We start from the raw sequence: 22,060 nt of genomic DNA, 5'->3' as shown, positions 1-22,060 counted from the left end.
GTGCACTTCTACTAAGTATTTGGTGGCTGCAAATATGAGCTGAAGGTTTTTCAGGTTCGCCTGCCACTAAAGTAAATGGGGCCTGCCGCGAACTTGCGGTTCGCGAACATTTGTTCGAGTGATCGCGTTCGTGAACCATCCCAGCCGATGTTCATCCATCACTAGTGATTAGGGCAAGTTTTGTGTGTACTAATAGGACGGTGGCCATTTTGTTTTTCCTAATGATTGCTCCCTAGACAAAATCGAGCCATTTTAGCTAATGAAAAGTATTTGGAAATATATTTGTAATAAAGTCATATTTAAGTATTTTCATTTTCCTAATTACCGGAAAACCCCTTTAAAATCTTACTATTTACATTGATATTTATTACCCTAGCTAAAGACAAGAGCCATATCCTGCTATCTTATAAGTACAGATAGAAGCCTAAGGCCAGTCATACACATAAGATAGCATTCGGCAGGCAGCTATCACTCCCACCACTCTATACCTATGCATGCTCAGTTCTGCTAACCATGTATTTATGCGTTCTCTGCACAAGGAGGGGAGGAAGGTGTTTCCAAACAGCTTATTTCCCCAAGAATGAGGCATTAGAAATTCAATATGCATGATCTTTCGTTTTTTCGATATTTCCTCTGCCGTTGGGGGTCATACACATTAGATCAGGGGTCAGCAACTTCCAGCTGTTAAGAAACTGCAAAGCCCATTAAGCTCCATTCATTTGTATGGGGTTCTGAGAACAGCTGAGCAGGTGTGCATGCTGGGAGTTTTACAAAAGCTGGAGTGCTCCCACGGCAGATTCATCCTACACACATCTATTGTGTATGGCCAGCATAATATGTGGTGCCTACAACTACAGTAAGTTCATTTTCAGCAATATTCCAGTTTCCATTGCGATTAAACTTTTCACACATCCCGCAAGAATATTAGCGATTTATGATACGGTATTATGATTCTCACTATTCTACATTATCTCTCTTTCCTGATCTCATCTGTCAGTTCTATTGCTCTCGAGTCGATATTAATCGAACACACTGTTCCAAGAGCAGACGCAGCATGAGCATTTCTTTATCCTTTTAAAAATGCCTCAGCCAGAATCATGAAAAAAAAGCGACCGAGGATTGATCTTGTTCCTCTTCCCTTTGTTATAAAATATAGTTATATGCATTGTGTCCCTGTGAAGAGCAGATTACAGTATGTCACGCAGGAGGCATTTTATGAACACTGTATGGACGCCAAGTTATCAGAAATATTCTTCAAGTACAGGTCGAGGTCAACATGTTATACCGGTCTCTAGTCCTGCGGCTGATAATTAGGATACAAGCACAGTACTATTTTTCTGGTATTCTGAAAAATTAGAGCCAAAAAATGACTTTTTTCCTATTATCTGTTGGAAAAAACTTCATCGTACTCTTTATAGTGTCCTCACAGACTGAAGCCTTATCCTGACCCCTATTATAGAAAATCCTCTGTTTAAAAGAGCCAATATATTCATTTTCTAGAAATATAAATTGCTTCTGGTAGTGGATATATATTCCCCAAACCTGAAATATTGTAGTTATAATCAGAAACCCCTTCCCTGAGCCCAAAAAGAAAAGAATTGCAAAAATTGTCCCCTGTGCTGATGTATGACCATCATGACCATTTATTGCATGGTCTACTAATCATTTAAATGGGTGACATGTAGTGTGGAATGGATCGAAGCCAAACTAATTTACTTTGATCCAAATTTCAGGAAAAATTTGATTTGCGACTAAACCAAATCTCCTCTCGCTTTGTGGTAACAAATCTATTTTTCCTGAAATGGAGTTAAAAAAAATACATACTCACCTCATTCATTTGTGTGTGAAAATGCCATCGTGGCCATCTTGATTGCAGAAACCACATGACATCTCGCGCGGGGTGACGTATGACGTCACCATGCTGCCGCGTTGGCCAGGCGCAGTGACGTCACCATGCCCGGCCAGAGTGATGACTGTCATCACGTCAATGAGCGAGATTTACCACAATGTCTTCAATCAAGGTGGCTTCTACACGAGCAAATGGATAAAGTAAGTATTTATTTATTATCCCTGAAAGGCCAAATTGTAGCGTCGGATTCCGTGATCAGCGATGAACATGGCACCTGAGAAGTTCAATGATGGGAGGCAGCGCGATGGTGGTGCCCTGTCATTGAACCCGCTACATACAAAGGAATGTGTTTTGTAATAAAGTTATTAGTCACAAATCAAATTTCTTTTTGAAATTTGGGGAAGCCGCTGAATCGAAGTTTTCAGAACTTTGTTAATCTGTAGAAACATGTAATAGCATATTTCCCATGGTGTAACAAGCCCGGGAAAACATGGGGATCAAATGGCTGTCATAAAATAAGGCAATAATGCAGGGGTCAGGAACCTCTGGCAAACCAGCTCCAGGGAAACTACAACTTCCAGCATGCTTTCAGACTTTTATGACAATTTTGTCTCAAACCGTTGCTCTTTTCATGTAAAAACCAGGTCCCTTTTCAAGCAGCTAAGAAAAAGTTGCAGAAACTCTAGTTGTACTAAAGTGCACCAATTTGTGACATTTTTCAGACAAGTTCTTGACACAGACCCATTAGAAAATCTGGGCCAACGTGTTCAGTTTTCTCCATTGTTGTCTTGAAAATACTGAAAATAACAGACTGTGAACACATTATGTCCTGAGGTTCTTACAGAATCTTTTTTACCATGAGAAATTATTTAACTTGGAAAATTACTCCAGATTGTCTTTTGCATTCCACTAAATTTCACTAAAACCATGAACATACCTAGATGGCTTTAAATGCACCAGAAGCAAAGATCTTCCTTCTTCTGTCATGGAATATACATTGAGAAGGGCTAAAGACTTGTACTGTATCTCAGGGATCTCTGATGTCAGCATTGCAAAGATCTGGCTGTTCACATTGGGTTGGCTTATCAGTACACGCTGGTTCTCTTCTAATAGAAGCAATAATGGCCATTTAGAGACTTTTCCATTAAAGGAATATATTCACATTGAAAGCAAATGCTTTGAGAAATATCAATGAGGGAGAAATAATAAATCTCTAAAGTGGTCACTTACCGTTTTCACTGCAGACCACCTGCCATAAGGACAGGACAGAGAGACACAAATCAGCTTCTATTGTATCTGTTTGTTTAGAGACCAAGCTCCTGAAATGCAAGCATATCAATATCAATAGCACATAAAGAAATAATCATGTATATATTAACCCTTTCTTAGGTCTTCCAGTGGGTTACATTCATTTTTCCCATTCTCCTTTTCTATCACACAGATATAACTAACTGAACCTATTCTGTAAGTTGATGTTGGGCCCCATAACAGCTACTATTATTGTAGTTGCTACCCTGTTAATTATATCCATGGCTACAAATCAGAAAACCAACATTATCCCACAATCCTCCTCAAAAACAATTAAAGGAGTGTCCTGCAGGGCAACATTTTAGTAAAATACGGTTTTAAAAAAAGTATTGATTTCCACCCTCATTTATTATCTGCCACTCCTATTCCACCACTTACTGGAAACGAAATGTAAGGAATAGTGACTATTGCAGACAGTGATTGGCTTATATGGGGCTTTCCTGACATTTCCAGTTTGTCAAGACTGGACCAGAAATAAGAGGCCAGCAGGCATCAGTATAGAGTCTGAACAGGGATTGCAGGATATAATTCTTTTTTTTTAAACCACTGAGTATTTTACTAAAGATTTTGACCTGCTGGACAACCCTTGTAATTCTTACCTATTTATTATACCATTGTCTCCTATAATACTGAATCCATTGTTTGTTCTGAATAGAGTTTGCGTTGTACCTAGTATAAAGACAAAAAAAGAATAATATGGGACAAGTATAGAACAAAATAAGCAGAGGGATTAACCTGATATAAAAAGGTATATTATTTTGCCACAGATTGGAGTCAAGCTTGCAACTTCCCAATTCTTGCTTGCTGAATTTCTCATTAAAACAGGATTTTGACTCAGCTCCAAAGCTTCACGATGTGTTAACCACCTAGAAGCCTCTAGGATGTTGTTATATAGGTGGTACTATACCCCTTATAGACTGTCTACTATATACCCAAACACTTCAGATGTTTGTTGGAGGTGTTCATTCGGCTACTGGTACACTGCTGCATATATGGTGGCAATGCCCTGCTATATATCACTTTTGGTCATGCATTTTTTCACTTATAAGCTCTGTGGTGGGGAAGGAGGTCCTATGTGTCCCAGGAATGGCTTTGCTCTCTTTGGGTCTGGAGTCATGGCCCTTGACAGATGCAACAATTATTTTCCATGCTCTTATTACTACCAGAGTAGCAATAGCTAAGATGTGGAAATGTAGGGAAGTCCCATCCATCTCTGAGATAGTGGCAAAAGTAAACTATAACTACAACATGGAAATGCTCATTGCAAAAGGGTTATCTCAATTGTACAGATATAATAAACGGTGGAATAAGTGGTCCTGTGATGTGGCAAACAACTATCCTTCTCTACCAGAACTAGACCTATAACTCGAGTCAAGTGGTATAGTGCCTTAACAACTACCTCCTAATTTGATGTAGCCATTGTTAATTGTCTAACTGTTGCTCCTTTTATTTTTTTTGTTCTGTACAGAGCTCCCATCAATGTACTATGATATAATGTGTAGTACTGTGACTGTGTATTACAATATGGTACAATACTGCCTTGTCCTTATATGATGGAATCTGTGCTTTTCTCGAAATTCTTAATAAAAAAATATGTGATTAAAAGAGGATATTGGATGTGGTTATGATACCCCCATCTTCTAAACAGAGTGGTGTCATGGTCCTCCCTGCAGTCTGTGAGAAGACAAACTCTATCAGGTCCATATTGACCACATGGCAGGACATGACACCACTTCATGCTCCACTTAGTTCCTTTAGACCAGGGATCAGCAACCTTTGGCACTCCAGCCGCTGTTAGGCCACAACTTTCAGCATGCATACTTCCTCAGCTGCTCTTGTAACTCCCATAGAAGTGAACAGAGTATTCTGGGAGTTATAGTTTGAAAACCGAGTGCCGATAATTGCTGATCTCTGCTCTAGACCTATATTTTTGAACCCCAGTTTCCAACACAGTTTGTATGTTGAGGGTTTCCTGCTGTTGCATCTACTTAGTGTCAGTGCATCAGAATTTGTCATACAGTTAGTGTTCCCTCTATGGTTCTTCATGCACAGAGTTTGAGTTTAATGGAGTTGTCTGGATTTTTCTTAGCCCTGGCCATTAACTGATAGGTCCATCTTCTTTAACTTCTGGTGACGAGCTGCGATTGGCCTGGAAATATTTTCATAGTCCTACAAGGTTTCTGCTGACATGAGTGGATCACCATATGAGGTTGCATTGAATCCACAAATATGGAAGCAGTGGCTCTATACTCTGGCTCATAAATTGTAATATATGGAAGGGGGGTTTCCAGGTGGAATAACCCCTTTAAGTAATGGCTGAGGAGGCAAACTGATTTTTTTTTCAATGTCAAATTTAATGATAAGGGAAAATTACAAAGAAAAGAAAGATCCTTAACATGTATGAACAAAAAAATACACCTAGTTGTTACCATTTCCCTAGTCAGAGGGGTGTATTCCTACACAGTCTGCCACTGGAGCTCCTTATTGGACAATATCAGACTGTACATGGACACACCCCCTATTGGTATCACTCATTTGTCAATCAATTCATACATTTCTATGAGTTATAATATAGGACCAACACAATATAGATGTTGCTATTTCATACAGAATACAAGTACATTAGGAGAGCTGATAGGTCCTCATTAAGCTTGAAGGCAAAATAAGGTATGGTAAATACTCACAATCTTTTACAGCTTGAGCCAGAAGCCGTATTCCTCCAGAGTAATAGAGAGGACTCTGATCTGCTTTGGATAACTTTGTGAGCAGCTGTGTAACAGATACTGCATCTTCTACCCCAGCCTCCAGATCCAGCAAGGCTTTCTGCTCTTGGATGTCCTTCTTCTCCTGCAAGTCCACTTGATTCAAGTAGCCTGTGAGATATCAAGAAACAGACTCTATACATTTGTGATTCCTTGTGTACACTATAAATATGGTTATTCATTTAAAATACAGTTATTCAAGGAATTCTTTGTCATTGTGTGACTAACAGGACCAGTTACAATTACTGTACTTCCCCTTTAAGAGCAGGGGTATGGTGTGTTAACCAACATTCGCTACTACTAATGTCCTATTGGACTAAATTCCACCAATTTTCCCTGCACCTACCTATCTAATTAAGACTTAACTTTTATTCTCTGTTATTTAATATTACTGGTGTGAATAGCTAGTTAATTTGAGTTAAAAGTCCAGTAATCACTGCCCTTCAGATATCACTTACAAGACCAGTGGTACCATATATGCAATTGTGCATTAATATAGTGGCCCACACCTCACTGTGATCTACAAGAATAATCTTTCTAATGATGACAAAGTGACAAGAACAATTGCAGCATCCTGTTCTTGGAATCGCCGTATACTGTAAAGTGCACAAATATATTTGTCATGTATGCATTTACTGTATATTTCTGTATGCACACAGTAACAACAGGCCATATTTTAGCCACCATTAGATGGGGCTGGTGTCACCCGCTATTTAAGAGAGGGCAGAACATTCTAGAGTCATTTTACTCTAAGTCAGTGTAAGCTAGACTAAGAAACAGAGTTGTTTCTAAATTTTACTTTTGGCAGTGAGCTTCCATGTTCACTGCTCCTCACTGACTGTGCTACCCTGCCATCACTGCCTCCCTCATATATTCACTAAAGCTGGCCATAAATACTATATATATATATATATATATATATATATATATATATATATATTTATATATATATATATATATATACAGTTGTGTTCAAGATAATAGCAGTGTGTTTAAAAAAGTTATTAAAGCTCAAAATCCTTCTAATAGCTTTTATTTCCATACACACAAATGCATTGGGAACACTACACATTCTATTCCAAATCAAAGCATGAAGAAAAATATATAAAATGTGTGTTCTTCCTCCTAATAAATAAAAAAAAGTGAATATTAGGCTGTTCAAAAAAATAGCAGTGTTTGTATTCTTCTTTAGAAACTCAAACATTCACTATATAAACTGAAAAATGTTTGAAGATTATACTTTCCTTTGAATCACTTAACTAATATTTAGTTGTATGACCGCTGTTTCTGAGAACTGCTGTACATCTGGGTTGCATGGAGTCAACCAACTTCTGGCCCCTGTGAATTCCAGCCCAGGATGATTGGACTACATTTCACAGTTCCTCTCTAGTTCTTGGTTTTGCCTCAGAAACTGCATTTTTTATGTCACCCCACAAGTTTTGTATTGGATTAAGATCCGGGGATTAGGCTGGCCGCTCCATAACGTCAATCTTGTTAGTCTGGAACCAACATGTTTACTAGTGTGTTTGGGGTTGTTGTCTTGTTGGAACACCCATTTCAAGGGCATTTCCTCTTCAGCATAAGGCAGCATGACCTCTTCAAGTATTCTGATGTATTCAAACTGATCCATAATCCCTGGTATGCGATAAATAGGCCCAACACCGTAGTATGAGAAACATCCCCATATCATGATGCTTGTGCCACCATGCTTCACTGTGGCGTACTGTGGCTTGAATTCACTGTTTGGGGGGCGTCTGACAAACTGTCTCCGGCCACTAGACCCAAAAAGAACAATCTTAGGCCAGTCAATGTGCTCTTTGGCAAATTGGAACCTCTTCAGCTCATGTCTTTTTTTCAACACTTGGACTTGGACGGGGGCTTCTTGCAGATAGCTTGGTTTCACATAGGCGTCACTTTAGACCTTCTTTGATCTTCCTGAAGCTGATTGTTGGCTGAATCCTTTCCATTTTGGCTATTCTTTTATCCATTTGAATGGTAGTTTTTCGCTTTCTTCCACGTCTTTCAGGTTTTGGTTGCCATTTTAAAGCATTTGTGATCATTTTAGCTGAACAGCCTATCATTTTATGCACTTCTTTATATGTTTTCCCCTCTCCAATCAACTTTTTAATCAAGGTACGCTGTTTTTCTAAACAATGTCCGAAACTACCCCTTTTCCTCAGAATTTTAGAGAGAAATGCACTGTAACCAAAATGTACAACATTTTCTGCCTTCCTTCCTTAAATAAGGGCAATAATTGCCACCTGTTTTTCAAAGAATGAATGACCTCACTAATTGAACCCCACACTGCTATTATTTTGAACATGCCCCTTTCAATTAGTGATTCAATTACACAGAATCAGCAGCATGCATGGCATGACTGTTGGGTCTGTTGGATTTCTATTACTCTTCTACACCTGCTAGTAAATTATTTGCCATGTAGAAATATCATTTCTACCAAAAACAGTGATTGGTCAGGTAAGTGATGTCTGACTGCTATTATTTTGAACCCAACTGTATATTTATATATACTGTCCTCTCTGACATCGGTACACTGTAAGCAGTGAATGCTGACAATGTCCATGTGATCTGTATGCTGGGCACGCTGACCAATGTGCTGCCAGGAGATGCAGGGGAGCCAGTGGTGATCTCTTGCATCTCCCAGCAGCATACAGATCGCACAGACACTGTTAGTACTCACTGCCAACAGTATATTGATGTCAGAGAGGACAGTATATAGAAATAGATATAGGGGCACATTTATAAAGACTAGCATTTTAGATGCCGGTCTTAATAAAGCCCTAAGCTGGCGGAAGATCCAACAAAGTTATGAAGAGGCGCAGTTCTAAATGCAAGACAGCTTCTGAGCAATTTTACACTTAGACCAACAGGCATAGAAAGTGGTGAATGAGACGGCCCTGCCGACCTGTCCCCTTTACCACCCATAACACGCACACAACTTTAGACCTGGGGTGAGCGGGGTGAAGTCACAGATTGCGGTGCAACTAGATGTTGCACCGCAATCTGCACCTGAAAATGCCTAAATAAAAAAATTAAAAAAAATGTCATTATCACTAGCCCAACACAATGGCCAAATAAATAAAAAATGGCAGTTACACTTTAAGTTCAACCAGAGAAGTGGTGTGAAAAAAAGGAAGAGTAGTTACTTTCATCTAAGAAGTTATTGAATATTTATCTGAAAATGGCTAAGACCAAATTAAGCTGGTATATCATAAAACAATTTTTACTCATAGTAATATTTAATGATCCAGGAGAAATGAGGACTTGGAGGTAATTCCTCTTGAACAATTTTTGCACATCCATTGTGCTTCAAGCTGGTTTAATTAGTGAATAGGAAATTACTGCTGCAGCTATTATCATAAGTGAATTTCGCATATAATTTCTTGCTTGAAGACCATTAGTATTTGTCACTATGAATTAAAACAGAATTGCATTATGTGTTTCTATCAATGAGTAATTTCAATTATGTGTAATAATATTCTCTTCCATGAGGGGAACCTAAACAGATGCTTCTATTACTGCTTGTTTTCTACTGAGGTATCTTTACAGAGGGGGCTCTTGGCCAAACTCACCACATCCACTGAGACAACCTGGACTGGACCCTTTGTCCATGGGCCCCAAAGTAGTACAAGAGCTTTTCTAGAGGACCTACACTTTGGATGGACTAGATTTTATAAGAAGGCTTGTTGGAAAAATGGGAGAAAGGTTAAGTGTTGGTGGCATTTTGGTCTGTATCGCGCAGGGCAAGGTCTGTTTGTTTGCATTCTCGCACTGCTAGGCGACGGCTTCCACCTAGAAGTGTTCCCGATGATGTCATCGGCACTGATGGGTGGGCTTTAGCGCTGCTCTGGCCAATTAACAAGCTAAGGCCTCTTTCACACTTGCGTTGTCCGGATCCGGCGTGTACTCCACTTACACGCCGGATCCGGAAAAACGCAAGTGTACTGAAAGCATTTGAAGACGGATCCGTCTTCAAAATGCTTTCAGTGTTACTATGGCACCCAGGACGCTATTAAAGTCCTGGTTGCCATAGTAGGAGCGGGGAGCGGGGGAGCGGCATACTTACCATCCGTGCGGCTCCCGGGGCGCTCCAGAGTGACGTCAGAGCGCCCCATGCACATGGATGACGTGCCTTGCGATCACGTCATCTATGCGCCTGGGGCGCCCTGACGTCACTCTGGAGCGCCCCGGGAGCCGCACGGATGGTAAGTATACTGCTCCCCGCTATACTTTACCATGGCTGCCAGGACTTTAGCGTCCCGGCAGCCATGGTAACCACTCTAAAAAAGCTAAACGTCGTATCCGGCAATGTGCCGAAATGACGTTTAGCTTAAGGCCGGATCCGGATCAATGCCTTTCAATGGGCATTCATTCCGGATCCGGCCTTGCGGCAAGTCTTCAGTTTTTTGGGCCGGAGCAAATAGCGCCTGATGCATCCTGAACGGATTTCACTCTATTCAGAATGCATTAGGATAATCCTGATCAGGATTCTTCTGGCATAGAGCCCCGACGACGGAACTTTATGCCGGAAGACAATAACGCAGGTGTGAAAGAGCCCTTAGGCAGCGCTAAAGCCTGTCCATTAGTGCCGGTGACGTCACCGGGCTCACTGAAAGGCTAAAGCCTCTGTCTATCTTGCCCATGGAGAGCCTGATACATAACAGGATCTCCAGAAAAGCCCTTTCCTTGTGCAATTCAGCACAAGGCAAGGGAGAGCATCGGAGCATTTCAGCATGTCAGAAGCACTGAGTGGCGGAAGATTGAGCAATGTCCGGGTTCAGCTCTGAACCCCGATAACCCCTTTAAGTGCTTGGCAGCTATCTCTTTATGCACAAGGCAAGTTACTCATTCCTGCGTAGCACTGCCCACAAGACTCCTAAGCTCCTGCTGAGCAGATATTTAAATGAATTAATTACAAGTTGTGCTGCATCATTTCCCATACAGCTATATATCAACCTGCTCAGCTCCTCCTGCTCTATAGCTTGCTGTCTGCAGACTGCCCTGCATTTCGTGCTGACACTATTTATTAGTGAACTGCACAATAATCATTTTTCTAATATGCATCTACTTTTTGAGTGACTACTTTAATGAGCCTACACTTCATATATCTTCTAGTATTCAAAATATTTCACATGATATTCTTGACATTTTTGACACCAAGTGTTATTGTGCCCCTACAAATTAGATGAATGTTGGCTGAATGAACCAATTTTGTCAGAACTGATGGATGATTAATGTGTATGGGGTGTCCTAACTCTACTCCAAAAGAAGATGTTGGGGAAAGGAAGATTAGACATGTTGGATTTCAACATGTCTGACCTGAACGGTCATTCTCACGGGAAACAAGCTGCCGCCAGAAGTGTCTAGAAGCGTCTTTTTCCCTTCTCCCCATTGAGAAGACTTGCTGAGCCGAGCATGTATGTGCATGGAGGTAGGATGTCAGGAGGAACAGCTGTCAGCCAAACAAGTTCCATTTATGGAAAAAGGAGACATTTTTTCACATCTGCATCAGAGGGTCCATAAGGCGCCAACATTGCAGATTCCATGATAAATTCTGCACTAAATAGCAAAGTACAGCGCTATTTTGTCCAGGAAACTGCAGTTTTTTAAATAAAGGAAACCCGTTTAATCCCATTCCAGCCAACAGGGTCCACAGGGCGCAGTTTGTTTCCATCATTGAATGGCACCGATGCTTCCCGCTAAAGTGAAAATTGCCTAAACTCTATAAATGTTAGTAAAATTAAAACAAAATATTTTTTGCTAACATCACACTACAATTTGAAGAGGAAAAGATTAAAAAATATCTTGAAAATGAAAAAATTCTAAGCCAGATGGTTTAGCAAATAGATGCAGAAAGTGAGGAACGTATCTAGTTTCAGCCAATCTTTTATAGCTGTGAAACTGACCTTATTTCCTCTTCCCTGGCATGGCAAATTACCAAAAGTGGGGCGACTCTCAGAGAGTGGTGGACAGGATGTAATGGCCTGAGGGCGAGATGTCTATGTGCTAGGAAGAGAAACCTCTCAGGACTGTCTTTAAAAAAAACACAGTGTCAAACTAAATTAACAACCTCTGTTGTCACTGTGTGTTAAATGGGAGAAACCTTGCACAGGAAAGATATTTATATGCGGCTAGCTACAGATACAGCTACATTTTTCATCTAGATGTAGTGACCTGGCATTTACAGAAATGTCTGCAGCCATGAAGAGGTCTGTTGGGTTTGCATTATAGTGTCTGTCCATTTACCAAACATTATAGCTAGAGATGAGTGAAGTTATGAATTCGGCTGCTTTGCCGAATTTCACAAATAAATTCGCCTCGTGACGAATGACTTTGTCACAAAGCACATTTCTTTATAGGTAGCGGATGCAATGACTGGGAACAGAGATTGCTCCATCCCCCGTCATTGAACCCCTCAGATACCACGTTCATTGCTGATTGATTGCAGCATCTGATATAAAAATTGAGGCCTTTCGGGGGTTAAAAGAAATAATACACATTCATCGGTTTGAGCGTGAAAAGGACACTGTGGCCATCCTGATGAAAATCCCACATTAAATCTCATACAGGTCGTGATGACGCCATCACACTGGCCACTACAAACAAGATTTCTCATGGGATCTTCAATCAAGGTGGCCTCTTCGCACTAAAACGGATAAGGTGAGTATGTTTTGTTTTTTTGCTATTTTAACCCATTTGTATCACGAAGCACAAAGAAATTCAGCGTTCCCTGAAATTCAGATCGAAGTCCACTTCGGATACTTCAATTCGCTCAACACTAATTATACCATGACGCACTATTTTGCCCTTGGTTTTCAGTGGAATCTGCAGGACTCCTAAAGTAGAAGTTAAAAAGGTTTTCTGAGAATTTATAATTGATGACCTATCCTCTTGATAGGTCATCAGTATCATATTAGTGGAGGTCCAACACCCAGGACCCTCACTAATCAGCTGATTAAGAAGGCATCGGGGCTCACTGTAGGATAGGTCATCAGTAGTAAAGTTTGAGGATAGGTCATTAGTACTAAAGTCTGAAGATAGGTCATCACAGTAGTAAAGTCTCAGAAAACCCCTTTAATGCACTCTAAGTCACCCTTGTATGTGTATGTGCTAAGCTGCGTGATCAGTGCACTGAGACTAAATCAAATTCAGGAGTCAGGAGAGCACCTGTGGCAGCCAGCAAGGTACATAAGTATATGGCACTCCCAGTGTTAACCAATTCTGGGAGCGTCAGATCATTACTTACCTGGCTTTTGGCCATGAGGAGGGCTTAGGAGACACATGGGCATTAGCCCAATGGGAAGTTTCCCTGTAGGGTTTATGGCCAGTCTGAATGTCATCTGAACCTGCCAATTTTGCTGTGACTGGTCGACCACTTAATGTATATGGGATCGGTCAGTTGTATTTAAACAGGTCTGATCCTGGTGTACTTAAAATGGCTGTCCAGGTTTTTTTTTTTTTTTAATCTAACCCCCATACATTGAGCTTTTTGGAGAAATCCATACCTCCTTCTGCTTAGTGGAGGTTCCCTGGCTCCCAAGCTGTCTTTGCTGGAGTTCTTGTCCCCAACTGCCAGCTTCCTGCATGGATAGGGTCCTGTGTGCGGCTGCATTCTGTGACTGGGCACACATCACTACTGAAGCAAGTCATTAGCTGCAGCAGCGCAGATGACCCTGTCCATGCTGGAAAATGACAGATGGCGACTAGCGATGATCAAGCATACTCGGCCTAACACCTGTTCGGCTCAAGCATCTCGATGCTAGGCACATGGCGGTACTCGGCCAATTACTGCATGTGCTCGAGCGCAATGCTCGAGTCTCCGCCCCGCACGTTTCATGGCTGCTACGCAGCCAACAAACGTGCAGGTAAGTGCTGCCCTCACTGTAATGCCATGTTGGCTGATGGCATTAAAGTGATTAGCTGTCCGAAAACTCGTAATCGGGTGCTATATAGCACCACGATGACGCATGTTCATCTCATTCTTAGTCAGGGAGAGCTGTGCTGAGGAAGGGACAGACAGTGTAGGGAGTGATTTAAGAATATTATTACCACCAAAACTTTTCAAGTCCTTTTAAGGACTATTGTGTGTGTCAGCAGCAATCTATATTTTTAGCACAGCCTGCGCTAATTAGCTTAAAATCTTTAGGCCGCTGCAGACAGCGACATCAGCTGCACCACATCTCCAGTGTGTAGTGTGCGCATCCAAAAAATATCTGACATCCAGTGAATTGTTTCCGTAGACGGAGTCCGCTATTGGGCAGTGACATTAGCTACGCCATATCTCCTGTGTAAAGTGTGCGCATCCCAAAAATATCTGTGACATCCAGTGTACTTTTTCAATAAACTGTGTCCGCTGCGGACAGTGACATTAGCTGTGCCACATGTGCACTTAAAAAATGTATCTGTAACATACAGTGTACTTCTTTCGTAGACAGTGTCTGCTGCGGACAGTGACATTACCAGCGCCACATCTGCAGTGTAACGTGTGCGCTTCAAAAATGTATCTGTGATATACTGTAACATGTGCGCTTCTAACATTTATCTGTGACATACAGTATCATTTTTCCACAGACGGTGTCTACTGCGGACAGTGACATTAGCTGTGCCACATCTCCAGTGTAAAGTGTGCGCATCCAAAAAATATCTGAAATACAGTGTAATTTTTCCGTAGACGGTGTCTGCTGCAGACAGTGACATGACCAGCGCCAAATCTGCAGTGTAAAGTGTGCGCTTCTAACATTTATCTGTGACATAAAGTGAACTTTTTTGCGTAGACGCTGCATACAGTGACCGGTGGTACCTCTCCTGTATAACGTTTACTCATCCAATATACCTGTGACATTCACTGTAATTTTTCATTAGCCGCTGGTGACAGCATTGACATTACCTGCAGGATATCTCCTGTATAACGTTTCCACATCCCAAATACCTTTTTAATTTGTTTGCGCATACACTTCCAAATCCTACGCTACTGTACGTGTTACAGACTTTCAATTATATATAACATTTACTATAAAGAAGACAAGCAGTAAGGGACGAGGAAGTGGCAGTGATGCTGATGGTGCACGCAGAGGCCGTGGCCCTGGGTGCGGTGAAACAGTGCCTTCTGTCAGAAAAACAATCATCCACGTTACCTATCTTCATGTCCCATTTGCAGGGCGGTGCAAGACACCAGTCTTGAAGTCAGACCAGTGCGACCAGGTGGTCAGTTGGATTGCAGCAGATAAGTTTCCAGTCGCTTAAGCACCACCCTGTCTTCCACCAAGTCCAGTCTCAGTAGCCAAGAGTCTGTTCAACCAAATCCTCAACCTGATCCTCCTTCCTCTCACCATGGAGAGTCTTTGGCAAACAAGTGATCCCACACTCGGATATTCCGAGGAGCTCTTTTCAGCGCCATTCCTTGATTATGCCCTCTCGCCAAGCACGCTTGAAGAAGGACAGATCTTGTGCTGGAAGAGGCAGTGGGGTGGCAAAAGTGAGAAGGCAGACCACACCAAACAGGCCCGCAACTGTTTCCCCGTGTCAGGATTTGAGCCCAGTAAAGCTTCAGTGGCTGGCTGCAGCTCTGTCTGCTGAGCCACCTTCACTTCTGACTTGTTACCTTGTCGGATCTCTTATACTAGATACATTGCTTCCCAGTTCATTGCTGAATTATGAACTCCTGGCTCCTCCCATGTACTTCCTTTAAAAGCCATGTCCTGGCTCTGTTTCATTGCCAGATTATTGTGCTCTCTGCCAATATCTTGCTCCTTGCTGCTTCCTGTGAAATCGACGTTATCATCCATGTACCGACCCGTGGCTTGTATCATCCTACTACGCTTGCTCGTGCTCCTTCACTTATCTGACATCCTCGGCTATAGACCCACGCTTGTCCTGACTTCCATCTGCTTGCTGCCTCTCATTTATCTCTGCTTGTGCATTGCTGCTTCCAGCAACTGGACGCCAAGCCTGAACCTAGATCGTTATACCCCGGAGTACACCCTTGTGGAAATCTCCCTTGACAAGGGGCAGGTGTTCAGCAGTCTGGCGCTTTTTTGAGGAAAGTGCGGACGACAAAAGAATTGTAATTTGCAACTTGTGCCATTCAAAAATGAGCAGGGGCGTGAACACTAGCAACCTCACCACCACCAGCATGATCTGCCACATGGCATCAAAGCACCGTAATAGGTGGGCCAAACGCCTGGGTCCACAATCTGTGTCTGTGGCTCACACCACTGCCTCCTATTCCCCTGTGTTATGTGCTGGCCAATCCTGTACAAGATACAGGCCCGGATGCCTTCCTCCCTGCACCAGGACCTTTGCAAGCACCATCAGCGACCACATCCCAGCGCAGCGTCCAAATGTCCTTACCCCAGGCATTTGAACTCAAGCGCAAATACCCAGCCATCCACCTACAGGCCATAGCACTAAATGCGCAGCTTTCCAAATTAGAAATGTCACCAATTAGGCTTGTGGACACTGAGGCCTTCCACAGCTTGATGTCAGCGGCCGTGCCACGTTACGCAGTCGGCCGCCACTGTTTTTCAAGGTCTGTCAACGCTGTAGCAGCGCTTAAAATTTCCAGCTCACCGGCTGTTGTGTGACGTGAGCACGCGCCCCAACTCGACGTTCCACATGTTGGCCAGGCTTTGTGAGCAGCAGAGGACAGTAGTGGAATACCAGCTGCAACATGGGTGTCGCCTTTCCAGTCAGCATCCGCTATTCCCAAGCGAGGAGTAAGCATGGATGTCTGACCTCTGTGAGGTTTTAAGAAACTTTGAGGAATCAACACAGATGGTGAGCTGCGATAACGCTATTATCAGCATAACCATCCCACTTCTGTGTCTACTCAAAAGCTTGCTGCTCACAATTAACAACAATGCTCTGCATGTGGAAGAGGTTGAAGTGGGGGAAGACATTACATAGGGTGATAGCCAGACCACCCTCAGTTCGTCTTCTTAGCGCAAATTGAACGATGAAGAGGAGGAGGAGCAGGAGACGGTTGCCTCTGCTACAGATGGTAGCACCCATGGAAGTTCAATTCCATCTGTTCAGCGTGGGTGGGTAGAAGAGGAGGAAGAGGATGAGGAGATTGAGAGTAATCCTCCTGATGACCACAGCGAAGTCTTGCCTGTTGGTACTCTGGCACACATGGCTGACTTCATGTTAGGCTGCCTTTCCTGCGACACGCGCATTATATGCATTTTAAACAACACGGATTACTGGTTGTTCACCCTTCTCAACCCCCACTACAAAGAGAACTTCTTATCTCTCATTCCTCTGGTGGAGAGGATGAGCAAAACGGTGCAATACCAGAATATTCTTGTTAAAAAATAGCTAAAAAAATGTCCATCTGACAACACTGGTGGCAGAGTCCGTAGTTTCTTGGCCAACCAAGGAGGGGAGACAAGGGGAACACACAGCAGTTCCAACAGAGGCAGGGCAACACTCTCCAAAGCCTGGGACAGTTTCATAACACCCTGCCAGCACCCTCACCCTGATGCGTGGCCTAGTGTCACAAGGAGGGAAACATTTTGGAAGATGGTGAAGGAGTACATAGCAGACGGTGTCAGCATCCTCAATGATCCCTCAGTGCCTTACAACTACTGGGTGTACAAGCTGGACACGTAGCACAAACTGGTGCTCTATGTCTTGGAGGTGCTGGCCTGCTCTGCCGCCAGCATTTTGTCTGAGCGGCTATTTAGTGCTGTTGGTGGCATTATAACAGATAAGCGTATCCGCCTGTCAACTGAAAATGCTGACAGGTTGACTCTTATAAAAATGAACAAGGCCTGGATTGACCATGACTTCTTGACTCCAACAGAGAAAAGCTGATGAACATAAAGGCACTTTAAATGTGTTGCTTATAAATGTACTGAATACACTGTATTCCCATGCATCCCTTCCACCACAAACAAGGGTATATGGATGAATCTTCCTTTTCTCATCCTCCTTCTCCTCTTCCATCATGTCAACATGCTTATTCATGACATATAATGCCCTCGTATATATGCCCTTTGCATATAATGTTTTACAGGGTCAGCTCAGCTGGAGGCCCTTGAGGGTCAGCTTACCAGCAGGCCCTCAACTACAATGTTTTACAGGGTCAGCTCACCAGCAGACCCTCGCATATAATTTTTCAGAGTGTCAGCTCACCAGCAGGACCTTGCATATAATGTTTTGCAGGGTCATCTCACCAGCAGGCCCTTGCATATAATGTTTTACAGGGTCAGCTCAGCTGGAGGCCCTTGTACAGTATAATCATTTTTTACAGGGTCAGCTCACCAGCAGGCCCTCAAGTACAATGTTTTACAGGGTCAGCTCACCAGCAGGCCCTCGCATATAATATTTTAGAGGGTCAGCTCACCAGCAGGCTCTCATATATGTTTTACTGGGTTAGCTCAGCAGCAGGCCCTCACATATAATGTTTTAGAGGGTCAGCTCACCAGCTGGCCCTAGCATATAATTTTTTACAGGGTCAGCTCACCAGCAGGCCTTCACCTACAATCTTTTACAGGGTCAGCTCACTTGAAGGCCCTCGTATATAATTTTTTGGAGCGTCAGCTCATAAGCAGGCCCTCGCATTCAACGTTTTACAGGGTCAACTCACCAGAAGGCTCTCATATGTAATGTTTTACAGTGTCAGCTCACCAGCAGGCCTTCACCTACAATCTTTTACAGGGTCAGCTCACCTGAAGGCCCTTGGATATAATTTTTTAGAGGGTCAGCTCACCTGCGAGTCCTCACCTAATTATACCTAATAGGTAATTTGCGCGCATGATGCCTTGCTTGAATGTGGTAGACGTAGCCATTTCTCAGGCTCCCTCTCTGGAATCGAACCCTGATTCCCCGTTACCCGTAGTCACCATGACAATAACATAAAAAGTTGATAGGTCAGACATCCGAATGGATCGTCGCTGTCACAAGGACGTGCGATCAGCCCCAGGTTATCTAGAGTCACCAAAGCGGCAGCAGACCCTCGCCCATAATGTTTTACATGGTCAGATCAGCAGGTCCTTGCTCCAAATGTTTTTGAGGGTCACCAGCAGGCCATCAATCATAATTTTTCAAAGGTGTATATGATGCCCTCCTTTATGTGTAACAAAGGATGTATTGGAGTGCCGGTTCCTTGTAATTTTTGGCAGCCCTTTCACTTAATGCAAAGGCTTTATGAGTTTAGGAGTCCCACTACATGAACAATTGTACCACAATGTGAATGAGGCACTCCTTTATGTGATATGCAGGTTGTATCGGAGTGCCTCTTCCTTGTAATTTTTGACAGCACTTGCACTTTATATACAAGTAAATATGCAAGAAAGAATGTTTCTTAACAATTTTTCCTCTAAAATCTTTTTCTTCGGTTTTGTGCGTATTATTGTCAGTCTGTAAAAGTGGCGTACTACTCGGACAACATTGTTCCCAGCAGCGACCTGGGATTCCAAGACGCATCCAGACATCCTCCCCATGCTATTCCCAGACCATTTTGGTGGTGTTTCCATCAATTTCTGACCTTTTTCTATGAACCAGACACCCTCCCCTCTTCAGAGCAGGTGGTGCCTGGTTTAATGCTCGGGCTCTGTAGAGCACCCGATGTGTTCGGACAGAGCACCCGAGCACTTTGGTGATCGATCAACACTAATGGGGACCAGAAGTCAATGAAAACAGCTCAGGAATAGAAACCGAGCCTCAGGGACCAGGTAAGTATGAATTTCTTGACACATCCAAATGTCTGGAAGTTCAAATTTTTTTATTATTTTTTTTTAAAGGACAACTCTTTTATAAGGGTAGTACGGGAATACATAGTTTCTAACAGATGGCGGCAGCTTGCCTTCCCTACTGAATTATGCTTTCCTGCTCCCTGTTGCTCCAGTTTTCCCACTTCTGGTCCAGGTTTTTTTTTTTCTTCCTCCCTGATATGTTCATGGTCACCTGATCCTTCGCTAGCATCGACTGCGATGTGTCCACAAGAGACATGTCACTGCTGAATCCAGTGGTTGGATGAAGAGGATCCCATGACCAAGCCTATGCCTATGACCCAGATTGGAAGATGGAGACTTAGGATCTACAGGGAGCTGATAAGAATGATCCTTTCAGTAGGGGAGGCAAGCTGCCACTATTTGTTAAAAACTATGTAATCACAGACAAACCCTTTTAGAGGAGATAAGCTAACACCAGAGTTGTCTGGAAGTGTCTTAGACCCCTCGTCCAAATGAAATGTGTGCGGAGGAGAAGGAATAACTGTCGGATGAATAAACATCCAGCAACTGGCTATTGAAGGTGTGTGGTCAGCATGAACTCAAATTATTTATTACTTTTAAAAAGGTATCTTGGAAGTCACTTACCTTTCACAAGCTTCTCTTTGGTAATGTCTATATCTGTAACCTTCTTATAACATTGTCTTGCCTGCAGAAAATAAAGAGTTATTAAGCACCAAATTGACTTAGCATTACTTGCACCTGAACATATATATAGTATTACAGCTTCATTTAAGACTTCCACCACTGCATATTCATCTGTAGAAAAGCATTCAACATTGTGCACAATCGTCAGGTTTTTATTTTACTATTATTTTAATATGTGATGTCTGCAGAAGCCGTATAAACAGTTTAGAGTCCTGACATTCAGTGATGCAGCAATGTCTCCTTTTCAAGCAGAGAGTGCCAGCACAATCTAAAGCACAGCTCAGCATCGGAAGCCAAGGAGTCTGATTATTCTTCAAATTCATACTTTTTATATATATTTTTTTGCTGGGGGACTGCTGACAGGGTCCTGCAGGGTCCTATCATTAACATTCTGCCTGAGTTACAAATCTGCTGTTCAGCGCAACCAAGTAAAATGAAATTAGCATTTTACTCATTTTATTACAATAAGTTATACTGTTTTTTAATGTTTTGTGTAATTTTCTGGTCGTTTTTATGATCCCTAATGGTATGCATTGAATAGAAGCCTTCAGTATTAACTTCCAGGTAAATGTCCTGGTCCTGTCATGATCACTAGAGATGAGCAAAGTTCTGAAAAATTTAATTTGGCTGCCTCGTGAAATTTCACAAAAAAATTCAATTTGTGACGAATTACTTCATCACAAAGTACATTCCGTTGTATGTGGCAGGCTCAATGACGGGGAATGGCGATCGTGCCACCCCCCATCATTGAACCTCTCAGATGCTGCGTTCATCACTAATCGTGGCATCTTAGGCTACAATTTTGGCTTTTCAGGGGTTAATCAGGGTAAAATAAATAATTACCTTATCCATTTTCTTGCATAGAAGCCGATGAACCATCTTGATTTAAGACACTACGCAAAACCTCACATGGTGACGTGATGACGTCATCACATTACTATGCACGGTTTCTGCAATTAAGATGGCAGTAATGGCATCTTCGCACGCAAATGTATGAGGTATTTATTTTTATTTTTAAACACCATTTCAGGATAAATAGATTCGTTACCACAAAGTGCAAGGAAATTCAGCTTCACGGTGAACCAAATTTTTCCTGAAATTCGGATCAAAGTCAATTCTCTTGGCTGCAATTCGCTCAAGACTAATGATCACACAAGCTTACAGCCAGGACAGATGTGCATCCTATGGCAGCAGACAATCCTCCAATTCAACTATTAGATGCACAGATCTTACAAACCAAAGGACATTATGCTCAAAATATAATAAAGAGTTTGTCTCATATCTTCATTCCTAAGGCGACGTGAGACACAGTCCTGTCCACCAGCCGGCCAGGAAACAGCAGAGCACGCAGGGGCTCACTTATTTCAGTAGCTCACATTGTGTTGCATGAGAACTACGGAAACAGCATAGCTTTTTGTTTCCCAGCTCGCTAGTGTTCGAGACTATATATCATCTTGCCTTAGTAATGTCAAGATGAGTCAACCTGTAACATACCTACATGCCTGCACTTCCACAACGAGTCCGGCCGCACTATGGCGGCACCACTGGCATTGCTCTGTTGCTGTGGAAGCCAGCCCGCTGACAGTGGGACTGGTCAACCTATCAGGAAGCAAGCACGGGGGGGTGAATCAGGCTCTGCTCCGGAGTCACATGCTTTTGAGGGTTGCCTGTGATTGGTATTCCTGCATCACTAGCTAGTTTTGTGTTTGTTACTGTGGATCGCTGACATTTTACCTTTTCTC

The 22,060-nt window shown here is 42.6% G+C and overlaps 1 protein-coding gene across 1 annotated transcript in view; it reads right to left on the bottom strand.

Moving 5' to 3' along the window:
* TTC12 (tetratricopeptide repeat domain 12) overlaps nt 1–22,060 on the bottom strand; it is a 146,549-nt gene that overhangs the window by 55,981 nt on the left and 68,508 nt on the right. Inside the window, exons 9-13 of the mRNA XM_044278447.1 lie at nt 20,259–20,319; nt 5,842–6,030; nt 3,757–3,826; nt 3,080–3,168; nt 2,787–2,955 (exon numbers count right to left, since the gene is read on the bottom strand). Of these exons, the coding sequence (XP_044134382.1) occupies nt 2,787–2,955; nt 3,080–3,168; nt 3,757–3,826; nt 5,842–6,030; nt 20,259–20,319 (578 nt within the window). The remainder of the gene's footprint in view (nt 1–2,786; nt 2,956–3,079; nt 3,169–3,756; nt 3,827–5,841; nt 6,031–20,258; nt 20,320–22,060) is intronic.

Source organism: Bufo gargarizans, chromosome 2 (assembly GCF_014858855.1).
Source record: "Bufo gargarizans isolate SCDJY-AF-19 chromosome 2, ASM1485885v1, whole genome shotgun sequence".
Classification (NCBI taxonomy): domain Eukaryota; kingdom Metazoa; phylum Chordata; class Amphibia; order Anura; family Bufonidae; genus Bufo; species Bufo gargarizans.
This window is presented reverse-complemented; position numbering and strand designations above follow the sequence as displayed.